The sequence below is a fragment of the Monodon monoceros genome, unplaced genomic scaffold (genome assembly GCF_005190385.1).
Source record: "Monodon monoceros isolate NGI ecotype Baffin Bay Population unplaced genomic scaffold, NGI_Narwhal_1 Super_Scaffold_1, whole genome shotgun sequence".
In the NCBI taxonomy this organism is placed as follows: domain Eukaryota; kingdom Metazoa; phylum Chordata; class Mammalia; order Artiodactyla; family Monodontidae; genus Monodon; species Monodon monoceros.
In genome coordinates, this window is record NW_021703765.1 from 59,601,248 (window position 1) to 59,615,770 (window position 14,523).

Genomic DNA, 14,523 nt, shown 5'->3' on the forward strand with positions numbered 1-14,523 from the left:
AGAAGAGATGTCGAGGGAACTGCGGAGACATCACTGAGTTTGACAGGAGGCCAGTCCTGATAAACTAAAACAAGTGTGGAAGTAGTACTCAGGGCCAAGCCAGAAACAGAATGAGTGACAATGAGGTGTGAAAGGAGGCAGTTAAGGGTAGGAGAGACAGAGTGGTCTTTGTGTGATAAAATGGAATCAAGGAAGGGTGCGTGTCTTATTCATGTTTTAAAAAATTTATTTATTTATTTTTGGCTGCATTGGGTCTTTGTTGCTACGCGTGGGCTTTTCTCTAGTTGCAGAGAGCATAGGCTACTCTTTGTTGCGGTGTGCAGGCTTCTCATTGCGGTGGCTTCTCGTTGCAGAGCACGGGCTCTAGGCGCGCGGGCTTCAGTAGTTGTGGCTCGTGGGCTCTAGAGCGCAGGCTCAATAGTTGTGGCACATGGGCATAGTTGCTCCGCGGCATGTGGGATCTTCCTGGACCAGGGCTCGAACCCGTGTCTGCTGCATTGGCAGGCAGATTCTTAACCACTGAGCCACCAGGGAAGCCAGGGTGTTTTATTTTTTGTAGAGAGATGCAGAGTTTCCAAAGGCAGAAAGGAAGAGAGTGAAGAGGGCATCCAGGAATGACTGTTGAGCAATATTTTGGAGGAGGTAGAAAGTTGTGATAAGCAGATGTCTTTTCCTACCAGGCTAAAATGAGGAGTAGGGACGGTTGAAGTCCCAAGTGTGCATCGTCAACATTCAACAGCTATTCAATGGATGCAGTTAAAGAGTTAACTTTGTTAAAGAGGAACTGTAGGGAAGAAATTCTGAGATAAAGAAAAGTGAAAGGTGTGGTTTCAGTAAAGCAGTAGTTAGGACCTCGTGGTGAGCAGGCGTTGGTGATGGGACTCGTGGCCTAAGGAGAACGGGAAATAGAGGAAGATAATTAGGGACGTACCGTCTCATCTCCTCGCCCCTCTTCACCCGGAACCAACCTTACTGCGCCCCATGGGCGACTTGGTGTAGCGCGGACCCCGGGGATGACTTCCTAACCGCAGCACTGTCAGTGTAAACGTGCGGCAGGTGACCACACGTCAGCATCCGCTCTCGTAGGGACAGTGCCAACACTTCCGAACTCGGGGTGTGTCAGATGCCTGGTCCACCCGAAGTAGTTCTCTGTGCTCTAGGCGAGTGCCGCTGCTCTGCAGCACCAGGTAAGAAAGGCGTGGCGTCCTCCAGTGGGCGAGGCGCCAAGCGCGGCGCCTCCGGGCCGGGCGCGGCTTCCCGCTTCAAATCCGGGATGCCCGCCCTCGTCCAATCAGCGGGCTCGTCCCTTCGCGCCGTCCAATCCAAAGCTGGCTTGGAGTCCCCGCCCCTCGGTCCGTGTAGCGAACCGACGTAAACCCCAGGGGCGCACGGTACGGTCGGCCGCCGTGTGGGGACGCGCGCACGCGCACTGGCAGAGGCGCTGGACGCCGGACCTCTCTTTCGCGGACTTTCTGCCGGCCGGGCGCTCGCGGCCGGCGTCGCGGGCTCGGTGAGGGGTCGCCGGGGGGCGGGGCGGGCGAGTCGGGCTGCCGTGAGAGCGGGGCCTCCGGGACTCGGGTCTTTTGTCCGGGTCCTGGTCCCTGTCTCCCCAACGCGGCGCTCCCCGCTCGCGGGCCGGGCCGGGCGGGGGTGACGCGCTGCTGACCAGCGGATGCGGCCGCGTCACCGTGGCTCCCGGCCTCTTGCGGGTCGTTTCACGGAAAAACGGGAAAGGTGACAGTGTTTGAGGTCGCTTTGCTTTTGTTTTTTCCCGACGGCAGACTTTGTTCGCTGAAGCATGAGGTCCCTTTCGAGGCCGTCGCCTGGAGGACAGCTGTTTTCATGACAGTGTTTTCACTCGCTGTTATCATTTTGAGGTCATTCGACTGGAGTTTTTACTGCTCCAAGGTCAACTTTTTCTCCGGATTCCAGTTTTTAGGGCAGTTTACGGTAAGTTTTGAAAACTGTTATGCTAGATGCCTACCTAATGGTAAAGCGTATCTTAGAACGTTGGGGAAGTTTGACTTTGGCTTTTTCCCACAGCTCATACTTTTAAGTGTGTTCAGTTGTGCACGTAGGCTTCCAGTCGACAACTACAGCAGATGATATTTTATGTATCCAGGCATGAAATTAAAGCAATTAAATATCAGTAAACTCGAGCAGGATGTTTTGAAGTTACTGCTTTAAGGACATACCAAGAGGAATCCCAAAGCTGGCTGCTTAGTTCAAGTGCAGTAAAAGGAAAGATAATATTGTATTGTCCTCGTTTTAGATGAGGAGGAGGGCTGGGTAATGCAATAGGGACGGAAGTTAGGGCATCTTCCCTTCTAGGAAAACTTTAGGAATGTGGCATGTCCATAGATGGCTTAGAACAAGTGTAGTCCTTTCTGGAAAAGAGAGACTGGGCGGTAGATTACATCTGGAGGAATCTTCCCCTGGCTTGTGTTACTATTGCACCGACAGCAAAGCTCTATTCCTGCACTTAGTACTGTATCATAGTGGGTAGGGATTGTCAGCTTTCTGAGGGGAGCCACCTTATTTATTGTTGCTTCACACAGCCAGGCAGAGTGTCTTTCACCGTTTGTTTCTGATAATGATTGTTGCATGAATGATCTTTCCTTGATATCTGGATTTTCTTAGATTTGATTCTTTCTAAGTGGAGATAACCCTTAAAGAGATGGTATACATTTTGATGTGGTATTATATATTTGTAAGTGAATGAGTAGCTTAGTAACTACAAGACTAGATGTGAGGAGGCTACTTGGAAGACTTGCGTAGGAATTTATTTTATTTTATTTTTTATTAATTTATTATTTTTGCTGTGTTGGGTCTTCATTTCTGTGCGTGGACTTTCTCTAGTTGTGGCAAGCGGGGGCCACTCTTCATCGCGGTGCACGGGCCTCTCACTATCGCAGCCTCTCTTGTTGCGGAGCACAAGCTCCAGATGCGCCGGCTTAGTAGTTGTGGCTCACGGGCCTAGTTGTTCCGCGGCATGTGGGATCTTCCCAGACCAGGGCTCGAACCTGTGTCCCCTGCATTGGCAGGCAGATTCTTAACCACTGCGCCACCAGGGAAGCCCTATTTCATTTTTTAAAAATATTTATTTATTTATATATTTAGCTTCACCGGGTCTTAGTTGCAGCATGCGGGATCTAGTTCCCTGACCAGGGATCAAACCCAGGCCTCCTGCATTTGGAGTGCAGAGTCTTAGCCCCTGGACCACCAGGGAAGTACCCTGTGCAGGAGTTTAAAGATTGATGGACAGATAGGCAAAGTTTCTGCTCTTAGGGAGAAATCTTTTTAGTGGAAGAAGACAGACAAATACAAAAACAGACAGTGATCAGTGCTGGCAGAAATTAAAATGACCATGGACTCGAGGGTACATTTTGACTTCATAATAAGGGATCAACTCTCTTAGAAGGCGAGCTTTGAATTGAGGTGAATGTCAGGAAGGAGCTAGCTGTACAGACATCTAGAATAGTATTCTAGGCCCCGAGGTGGGGATGGGCTTCAGTATTATAGGAACAGAAAAGCCGTTATGTGGTGAGTGAGGCTGGGGTGTGCAGATGAGGTGGCTCACTGAAGTTTACAGGAAGAGTATGGTACCTGGCTTATGGTTTACGATCCCTTTGATTGCCATGTGGAGAATTAATTGTAGAGTGGCAAGAATTGGACTGTGAAGACTGGTTAGGAGGTTTTTCAGTAGGGTAGGATGGTAGTAGAGTCAGAAAGATGTAGAATGACTCAGGGATTGTTTTAGACAAGGCCTGTTTTGCCCTTAGGAATAGGCTCCACTAGATGTGTTTTGATTGGCAACAGTGTTTTTACTGTGTTTAAATGGGTTCAGGTGGAGTCTGTATTTTCCTGTTGTCTGACGGTGCGTGTTCCTGAAGGCATGTGAGTTTGAGATTTGTCTGTGTAAGATGTGCACTGCGTGACGGAGCTGAGGTCAGGATCCTGGGTGTCTCTAACATGGAAGGGGAGGCTGTCAGGTGAGATGCTTGGCTGTGAAAAGAAGGTGAGAAGGTGGTGCAGGGGTGCAAAGGAAGGGTGGGGATAGGTTTTCCACCTCCTGCGTCCTGGTGTGGGAGAGTTTGAAAGTGTTTGTAGAAATCGAGAAGAGGAAATGTAGATAGTGAGACATGTCAAAGAGAGGAAAACACTAGGCTGTGGTCTGAGAGGAGGGTGCTTATGTGATAGCTGGTGATAAGTTTGCTGGGTTTGACCCAGTTTGAAAATCTTCATTCATTCAGCAAATTTATTGAGGGTCTACTCTGTGCAAGGCACTGCTCTAGATTCACTGGTAAAACAGGTCAAGTCCCTGCCCTCATGGCACTTAAATTCTAACGTGGGGTGGGGAATATAGTTAAACTGGTGAACTATATAACACTACAGAAAAAAGGAAGCAGGGCAAGGAGATTGGCATGCCGAGCCTGACTGTACGCGCTGGTGGGAAAGTGGACATTTACACAAAGACCTGAAAGAATTGAAGGCATAGGAGCCTCCATGGTTCCAGGGACGGCAGCAAGGTCAGGGTGGCTGGGGTGGAGGGCGCAAAGGAGAGGAGCAGGAGGTCCCAGGTCAGTTACTCAGTCCCCCGTTGCCAGCAAGACTGACTTTCTCAGTGCTATGGGAAGCCAGTGGAGTGTTCTGAGCTAGGCAGTGAGTGTTTGGCTTGTTTGACTGGGTAACCTGAGTGTGTGGAGGGTAGTCTGGGGAGGAAGATAGAGGCTCTTGCAGGGAGGGTCCCGGTCGGAGAGGGTGTGTCTTGACCATGGCGGTAGCAACCAGGAGTCGTGAGAAATGGCAGGTTCTGGCTATATGGTTGTGGTGTAGCCATTGGGATTTGCTGAGGGATTGCACACTGATGGTTTGATCTGAGCAACTAGAGAATGAACTTGTCGTTTTCTCTGTGGGGAAGATTGAAGAGCAGGCTTTTCTTGAGGGGGTTGCAGTGAGATGGAATCAAGATTGATGTTTTAGGTGCTTGTTAGATACCTAAGTGAAAATGTCAGGTAGGTAGTTGAACATCTGAGGTTCAGGGGAGAGACCCAGGCTGGAGATACAAGTTTCATATGGGATTTAAAACTTTCAACTGAGGGCACTCATCCAGAGAGGCTGGGTAGATGGAGGAGACCCAGGAGCCAGCCCTGGAGCCCTCGCTGTGTGGAGGTCCGGGAGAGAAGGAGGAGGAAGAGCCGACAGCGGTGCTTTGGAAACCAGGTGAAGAAAGTACTTCTGTGAAGAAGGAGTATGAATTCGATTCTGTTAGGTCCAAGACAAGGAGGACTGAAGATTGACTGTGGGGTTATGGGTTTGGCAACAAGGAGATCAGTGGTGATGTTGACAAGCCCTTGGTGGGGCGGTGGGACGGAAGCCAGCTGGGAGTGGGCTTGGATGAGGGGTGGAGCTGGGTGGCCGGTAGTGACTCGTATTGGAGGTCTGGGTGGTAGAGGTAGTGCGGATATAGGTGGTGGTAGCTGTGGGGGGATAGCAGGGCTGAGGTCGAGGAAGGCTTCTTGTGCTCATGGGGAGGACTGCCCAGAGAGATGCAGCAGTGTCGAGGAGGCGAGGCGGGTGTTGGAATGGGAGATCTTGGCTTCTGCCAGAAGTGTGGATCCTTCATCTGTGATCAGGTAAGTTTACTAGGTTTCTAGTGGTCTTAAGGCTTTTCCTACTTTGTAGAGTAAATTAGCCCATAATATCTAAACTCACACGTCAGTGATTTGCCACCGACCCCAGCACAGTCCTGCATTGTCGTCCGTCTCATCAGTAGTGGCAGCTCTTAGAATATCTGTCCAGGCGCTAAGCCCTCTCCCTTCCTCTGCTTTCAGCTGATGTGATCAGGCCAGACTTCCTAATACACCATTTAAGGCTTGTAGGATCTGGCTCTGTGGTTTTACTCACCCGTTGCCCGAATATGGTGGAGCACCTGCTATGGCCACCACACCCTCAGCACTTAGAGCAGAGTTTGGAGTCATACCTGGGCGCGAATCTTACTAATTGCACAAACTTGGGTCAGTTTAGCTAGTTTAGTCTCTGAGTTTGTTTCTTCTTTTGTAAAATGAGGATAAGTGAGTTAAGGTAGTAGGTATGCAATAAATTTTAATTTTCCACCATTGCTTATGTTTATTTGTCACCTTTAAAAGCCCTCTTATCTCATACTTTGCCTGAAATGTCCTGCTCATTCTTCAAGGTATAGGGCCAATATCCTCACATTTCTTGAGTCTTTCCTGATTTAATTATTTTCTTCACTGAATTCCACACAGCCCTTACATGATAAGCACTCTGAAATATTTTTAAAATTGAGTAATGTGTCCTGAGTTCTGAGATCAGGGTCCACTGAATGAGTGGCCAGCATGCACTGTAGGTTCTCTATCAGTAGTACAGACTGTGCCAGTGTTTTCCAGACTTAGCCTTTGTGCACCACTTTTACCATTTTTGCCTTGTCCATGTGCCAAATATACTTTTTTTAATCTTTATTTATTTATTTTTGGCTGCGTTGGGTCTTCTTTGCTACGTGTGGGCTTTCTCTAGTTGCGCAAGCGGGGGTTACTCTTCATCGTGGTGGCTTGTCTCCTTGTGGAGCACTGGCTCTAGGTGCGTGGGGTTTAGTAGTTGTGGCATGCAGGCTCAGTAGTTGTGGTACATGGGCTTAGTTGCTCCACGGCATGTGGGATCTTCCCAGACCAGGATTGAACCCTTGTCCCCTGTGTTGGCAGGCGGATTCTTAACTACTGTGCCACCAGTGAAGTTCCCAAATATACTTTATGTAACTTAAATTTTTTCTTTGAACAGACTCACTTTTTTTTTTTGGTGTTGTTGGCTGCACCACGCAGCTTGTGAGATCTTAGTTCCCTGGCCAGGGATTGAACCCGGGCCCTCGGCAGTGAAAGCACCAAGTCCTAACCACTGGACCACCAGGGAATGCTGTAGACTCACTTTATTTATTTATTTATTTGTTTGTTTGTTTGTTGAATTTTTTGGCTGCGTCAGGTTTTCGTTGCTGCGTGCAGGCTTTCTCTAGTTTCGGCGAGCAGGGGCTACTCTTCGTTGTGGTGCAGGGCTTCTCATTGCAGTGGCTTCTCTTATTGTGTAGCACGGGCTCTAGGCACGCGGCTTCAGTAGTTGCAGCACTCGGGCTCAGTAGTTGTGGCATGTGGGCTTAGTTGCTTCAAGGCATGTGGGATCTTCCCTGGCCAGAGATTGAACTCACGTCCCCTGCATTGACAGCCGGATTCTTAACCACTGCGCCATCAGGAGAGTCCCTAGATTCACTTTTTAAACCATTTACTCATCCTTAATCTTTGAAATCAGGGACTAGATTTTGCTAGTTCTATTTATTCTATTCCCTGTTAGAATGTGTGCCCAGCTTGTATGACGTCCAGAAATTGTCTGTATATGCCATTAGTGTTGTGCCTTCTTCGATTCTTTATTCGATAAATTCAAAATCCAAGAGTAAATTAAGCTGTTGTGTTTCATTATTATGTTAATTATAAGAAGATAGTTTGATGTTTATATTCTCAGCTATAGTATCCCCTCTTAGAGCTGTTCCAAAAAAAGGATTTTATCAGTTTTCTAAGATTTATGGGACTTGTACTCTTAATCGTTTGAAAAAGTTTTATGGTAATATATGATTTATAAGAATACTTTTATTGTTGCAGTGAGATGGAAGATTTTCGAGGTATAGCTGATGAGTCATTTCCAAGCTTTTTAACCAATTCATTACTTGGTGGTAACAGTGAGATTTTGGAAAATGTCACTCTTTCTTCAAATCTTGGCTTGCCTGTTGCTGTTTCAACGCTTGCTAGAAATAGATCCAGCACTGATAACAGGTAAGAATTGTTTGAACAGATGATTTTTTTTAGATTCTTAAAGCCTACTATGTACTGATACTTCTGTGAAATTTTTCAGCCAAGCTTGAGCTTTAGCTTTTTCTGAGGCAGATGACCATTTATATAAAATCAACACAAAAGATAAAACCATCTCTTTCCGGTTCTGTCCCTTATCAGTGGTGGGTGGGTAGGTTTGGGATTGAACGCCAGTGACCTTTTGGCCTACCAATGGTCTTTCTGTCCGTGGTATATTGGCTTTTATTAGTTCAGACTCCTGGTGGCTGGTGATTTGAGCTGCACCCCCAAATGTGATGTGTATAGTTCACTCATCTTGTGTAACTTGTAAAGTTTACCTATGCCTGAATATCTAACCACTTTCCCATCCTCCTAACCTAAACATTCTGTATGGAGCACCATCTTTACCTTTGGAATGAAGGGGTTGGATTAACTCTTTAAAAACTTTTGGCTTTAAGATTTCCACAACTCTCTTGTTTAATACACACATTCTGCTGCTGCACAGGTTTTCAGTGCTTTGCACATAAGGTGATGGTTTTGAACATTGGGGACCCTATTTGTTTTTACCCCCTGGTGGTTGGTTTTACAGTCATACAGTCCTATGTCATGGTGAATTTTAAATGTGTATAATTTAGTTATTAACAATTAAAACAAAATTTTTGTGTGTAGGAATTCTGATGTCCAGGCATCTTATTTAGTGGAAGGGAAGTTTTCAATTCCATCAGAGTCGTCTCCCAGTAGCCAGAGTGAAGCTGAACCAAGAGAGAGGTTACAGCTTGTCTTCCCGGATGATGAGTGAGTTCTTACTTCGTCTTGCTTTCACTGTGTTAAGAGCGAGTCTCACGTAGTCTTGTGGAAAATGAACACGTGATCGTGTCTCTGATCGTTTATAAAAATAACAGTTTTCTTTGTATGATATTAATCGCAAACAGTTTTAGTCTTTCAGAATCTTTTTCTGATTCCAAGAGTAATACATGCTCATTGAAAAAATTATAAAATACAGGCAATTATAAGGCAGACAACAAAGGCCTGTCATCCCAGTAAGACATTAATTATCTTTTTATTTAGTCTGCTAGACTATTTTCTATGCACATGTACATGTACATATGTATTAATTTTTTAACAATAATAGGATTAAACTGTACGTACTGTTTATAACTTTTAAAAATTAATGATTGTGTCATCTTTCCATTACAATTAATGTAGTCATGTATCATAATGTTGATGGCTGCACCATGTTAGGCACTTAGATGATTGGAATTTTACTATTATAAATTTAGTGAACTTCCTTATTTATACATACATTTTGCATCTAGTAGGTTATTTTATTCAGATAAAATCCTAGGATCAAAATAGCTGAGTTAAGAATGTTTAATTTTAAACACCACTGCGGATTACCACATTGCTCTTTGGAAGGTTTGTACCAGTTTGCATTCCCGTTAGAAGATGTGCATAAGAATGCCTGCTTCTCTGAGCCCTCTCTGACATTTGGTGGTGTTATTTTGGATCCTCAATTTTTAATTAATTAATTAATTTCTTCCTTTTCTTTCTTTCTTCCTTTCTTCCTCCTTCCCTCCCTCCCTCCCTCTCTCCCTCCTTCCTTCATTGGGTCCTTGTTGCTGGGCTTTCTTTAGTTTCAGCAAGTGGGGGCTACTCTTCTTTGTGGTGCGTGGGCTTCTCATTGTGGTGGCTTCTCTTGTTGCGGAGCATGGGCTCTAGGTGCGCAGACTTCAGTAGTTGTGGCTCGTGGGCTCTAAAGCACAGCCTCAGTAGTTGTGGCACACGGACTTAGTTGCTCTGCGGCATGTGGGATCTTCCCCAACCAGGGCTCAAACCCATGTCTCTTGCATTAACAGGCAGATTCTTAACCACTATGCCACCAGGGAAGCCCCTGATCCTCAATTTTAGAAGTAAAAGAATTTATACACATGCCTAAGTGAATAGAAGAAAGTGTGGAAGGCTTTACACCAAAATGTAAATGGTGCTTATGTCTCGATGGCGGTATTACAGGCAGTCTTAAAGTATTCTGTTTGAATTCATAATCGAGGATTTATGGAATCGAACATAATTTAATGTTTATTCATTACTTATATTTTTGTTGTGAATTACCTCTTGATGACGTTTAGATATAAGCACTTTCTATATGTTAAAGTTGTTAACTCTGTGTATTCATTTTCTCAACGTGTGTTTTTTGTTTTCGTTTTATTTATTTTTAACATCTTTATTGGAGTATAATTGCTTTACAGTGTTGTGTTAGTTTCTGCTGTATAACAAAATGAATCAGCTGTATGCATATGTATATCCCCATATCCCCTCCCTCTTGCATCTCCCTCCCACCCTCTTATCCCACCCCTCTAGGTGGTCGCGAAGTACCAAGCTGATCTCCCTGAGCCATGCAGCTGCTTCCTACTAGCTATCTATTTTACATTTGGTAGTGTATATATGTCAGTGCTACTCTCTCACTTCGTCCCAGCTTACCCTTCCCTCTCCCCATGTCCTCAAGTCCAGTCTCTACATCTGTGTCTTTATTCCTGTCCTGCCCCTAGGTTCATTAGAACCATTTTTTTTTTTTAGATTCCGTATATATGTGTTAGCATACGGTATTTGTTTTTCTCTTTCTGACTTACTTCACTCTCTATGACAGACTCTAGGTCCATCCACCTCACTACAAATAACTCAGTTTCGTTTCTTTTTATGGCTGAGTAATATTCCATTGTGTATATGTGCCACATCTTCTTTATCCATTCGTCTGTCGATGGACACTTAGGTTGCTTCCATGTCCTGGCTATTGTAAATAGAGCTGCAGTGAACGTTGTGGTACATGACTCTTTTTGAATTATGGTTTTCTCAGGGTATATGCCCAGTAATGGGATTTCTGGGTCATATGGTAGTTTTATTTTTAGTTTTTTAAGGAACCTCCATACTGTTCTCTATAATGGCTGTATCAATTTACATTCCCACCAACAGTGCAAGAGGGTTCACACCCTCTCCAGCATTTATTGTTTGTAGATTTTTTGATGATGGCCATTCTGACTGGTGTGAGGTAATACCTCATTGTAGTTTTGACTTGCATTTGTCTAATGATTAGTGATGTTGAGCATCCTTTCATGTGTTTGTTGGCAGTCTGTATATCTTCATTGGAGAAATGTCTATTTAGGTCTTCTGTCCATTTTTGGATTGGGTTGTTAGTTTTTTTTGATATTGAGCTGCATGAGCTGCTTGTATATTTTGGAGATTAACCTTTTGTCAGTTGCTTCGTTTGCCAATATTTTCTCCCATTCTGAGGGTTGTCTTTTTGCCTTGCTTATGGTCTCCTTTGCTTTAGGTCTTTAGTCCATTTGGAGTTTATTTTTGTGTATGGTGTTAGGGAGTGTTCTAATTTCATTCTTTTACATGTAGCTGTCCAGTTTTCCCAGCATCACTTATTGGGGAGGCTGTCTTTTCTCCATTGTCTATTCTTGCCTCCTTTATCAAAGATAAGGTGACCATAGGTGCGTGGGTTTATCTCTGGGCTTTCTGTCCTGTTCCATTGATCTTTATTTCTGTTTTTGTGCCAGTACCATACTGTCTTGATTACTGTAGCTTTGTAGTATAGTCTGAAGTCCGGGAGCCTGATTCCTCCAGTTCTGTTTTTCTTTCTCAAGATTGTTTTGGCTATTCGGGGTCTTTGTGTTTCCATGCAAATTGTGAAATTTTTTGTTCTAGTTCTGTGAAAAATGCCATTGGTGGTTTGATAGGGATTGCATTGAATCTGTAGATTGTTTTGGGTAGTATAGTCATTTTCACAATGTTGATTCTTCCAATCCAAGGGCATAGTATAACTCTCTATCTGTTTGTATCATCTTTAATTTCTTTCATCAGTGTCTTTTAGTTTTCTGCATACAGGTGTTTTGTCTCCTTAGGTAGGTTTATTCCTAGGTGTTTTATTCTTTTTGTTGCAATGGTAAATGGGAGTGTTTCCTTAATTTTACTTTCAGATTTTTCATCATTAGTGTATAAGACTGCAGGAGATTTCTGTGCATTAATTTTGCGTCCTGCTACTCTACCAAATTAATTGATTAGTAGTTTTCTGGTAGCATCTGTAGGGTTCTTTATGTATAGTATTTCGTCATCTGCAGTGACAGTTTTACTTCTTCTTTTCCAATTTGTATTCCTTGTTTTTCTTTTTCTTCTCTGATTGCCGTGGCTAAAACTTCCAAAACTATGTTGAATAACAGTGGTGAGAGTGGCAACCTTGTCTTGTTCCTGATCTTAGAGGAAATGGTTTCAGTTTTTCACCATTGAGAATGATGTTGGCTGTGGGTTTGTCATATATGACCCTTATTATGTTGAGGTAGGTTCCCTCTATGCCTAATTTCTGGAAAGTTTTTATCATAAATGGGTATTGAATTTTGTCAAAAGCTCTTTCCTCATCTGTTGAGACCATCATATGGTTTTTATTCTTCAGTTTGTTAATATGGTGTATCACATTGATTGATTTGCATATATTGAAGAATCCTTGCATTCCTGGGATAAACCCCACTTGATCATGGTGTATGATCCTTTTAATGTGTTGTTGGATTCTGTTTGCTAGTATTTTGTTCAGGACTTTTGCATCTATGTTCATCAGCGATATTGGCCTGTAGTTTTCTTTTTTGTGAGATCTTCATCTGGTTTTGGTATCAGGGTGATGGTGGCCTCGTATAATGAGTTTGGGAGTGTTCCTCCCTTTGCTGTAATTTGGAAGAGTTTGGGAAGCATAGGTGTTAGCTTTTCTCTAAAAGTTTGATAGAATTCGCCTGTGAAGCCATCTGGTCCTGGGCTTTTGTTTGTTAGAAGATTTTTAATCACAGTTTCAATTTCAGTCAACATGTGTTTTTGACTGAGTGCCTGCTGTGTGCCAGCTACCTCTCCAAGGGCTTGGGAAATAGCAGTGGACAAAACAGACATTACACAAAAAGACACCAAAATACACCAGTTTTACAGTATATTAGAAGAGAAAAAGTGATAGGAAAAAACAGAACATGATAAGGAGGGAAGTTAGGAGGGATGAAAGGTGTTGTCATTGTGAGTCTCCTTGAGGAGGTGTGAGTTCAGAGCAGAGACTTGAAGGAGAGAGTCAGCCCAGTTGGCCTCAGGAGGAGGAGCCTTTCAGGGGGAGGGCACAGCAGCGGGAGGGCACTGAGTGAGAGCATCCCTGGTGTGTCCATGAGCGGGAAGGAGCATGGGGTGGGCAAAGCTTCTGACTCCGGGTGAGGTGGGAAACCCACCAAGGGTTCCATCTCAACTCTGATATGATTAGCCCCCTCTGGCTACCAGTGAAGAATAGACTGCTGGGAAGCAAGACTGTAAGCATGATGACCACTCGGGAAGGCGGGTTCTCAAGGGGCCGGTAGGTGGAGGAGAGGAGGGGAGAGGAGAGGAGAGGAGTGGAGGAACAGAGATCGGAGGTGGGGAGCACACAGCCTGGTGAGCAGGCTGGGGTCTTTGGTAAGTGCCAGGTGTTCAGTGTGGTGTTCTTGGCCACTCCACTCCGCACAGGCGTTTCTTAGGCCTTAATCTGGAGAAGAGCCTTCTTCCTGGGTGCACAGGGTCGTGTTGGCACTGCTGATGTACGTGGGTGGGTTGGGGAGCAGAAGTGGAGGGCTGTCTGGGATGGTTGCGTGAAAGACTTTTGCTTAAGATTTAATTTGAAAAATGTTGATGGGCCAGTAAAAACAATGATAGCTGTAGGTTTGAGGAAGTCGAGTTTTGACGGGGAGTGATGGTGGTGGTTAATTTAGAGTGCCCTCAACTGTCTCTGTTGTCCTAAAGTTTTAATGGTCACACTACATGTCTTTCGGGGGGTGGGGAGTGGCAGGGGGAGGTTTAAGATATGAAAATTAACTAAATGTCCTGACTTCTTTATTTCATTTTACCATCTTGCTTCCCCCACCACCACCCCTTTTCTTAAAAATATGTTACATAGAGACCTTTATTGTCTTTTTGTTTCCTCATATTCTCATTTTATTTATTTATTTGCGATATAATTGACATGTAACATTATATTAGTTTTAGGTGTACAGCTTAATTTAATGTTGGTATACATTTGGGGAATGTCACCACCATATGTCTCGTTAACATGTCACCTTACGGAGTTACAAAAAAATTTTTTTTCTTGTGAGGAGAGCTTTTAAGATCTACTCTCTTAGCAACTTTCAAATGTACAATACAGTATTAACTACAGTCACCATGCTGTACATTACATCCTTCAGGGCTTATTTTATAACTGGAAGTTTATACCTTTTTTCCCTCTTTACCCATTTCTCCCCCCACCCCTGCCTCTGGGAACCACCAGTTTGCTCTCTGTATCTATGAGCTTGGTTTTTTTGTTTGTGTGTTTTTAGATTCCATTTATAAACAAGATCGTACAGTATCTATCTTTCTCTGTCTGACTTACTTCACTAAGCTTAATACCCTCTAGATTCATCTGTTGTGAATGACAAGATTTCATTTTTTTTATGGCCAAGTGCTATTCCATTGTGTGTGTGTGTACACACACACACACACTACATTTTCTTTGTTCATCTGTTGATGGGCACTTAGGTTGCTTCCATATCTTGGCAATTGTAAATAGTGCTCCAGTGAACATAGAGGTGCATGTATCTTTTCCAGTTAGTGTTTTCATTTTTGGGTAAATACCCAGGAATGGAAT

At 44.2% G+C, this 14,523-nt stretch overlaps 1 protein-coding gene across 3 annotated transcripts in view; it reads left to right on the top strand.

The window, feature by feature from the left end:
• Positions 1-1,441: 1,441 nt before the first annotated feature.
• The window catches only part of CEP192 (centrosomal protein 192), a 93,133-nt gene continuing 80,051 nt past the window's right edge, over positions 1,442-14,523 (top strand). For 2 of the 3 annotated variants that reach the window (XM_029224395.1, XM_029224414.1), the window contains exons 1-4: positions 1,442-1,510; positions 1,782-1,950; positions 7,665-7,835; positions 8,520-8,645. In XM_029224395.1, the coding sequence (XP_029080228.1) occupies positions 7,669-7,835; positions 8,520-8,645 (293 nt within the window). In that variant the 5' untranslated portion in view covers positions 1,442-1,510; positions 1,782-1,950; positions 7,665-7,668. Of the gene's footprint in view, positions 1,511-1,766; positions 1,951-7,664; positions 7,836-8,519; positions 8,646-14,523 lie in introns of those variants that run through there. The other variant, XM_029224405.1, reaches the window with a different exon arrangement.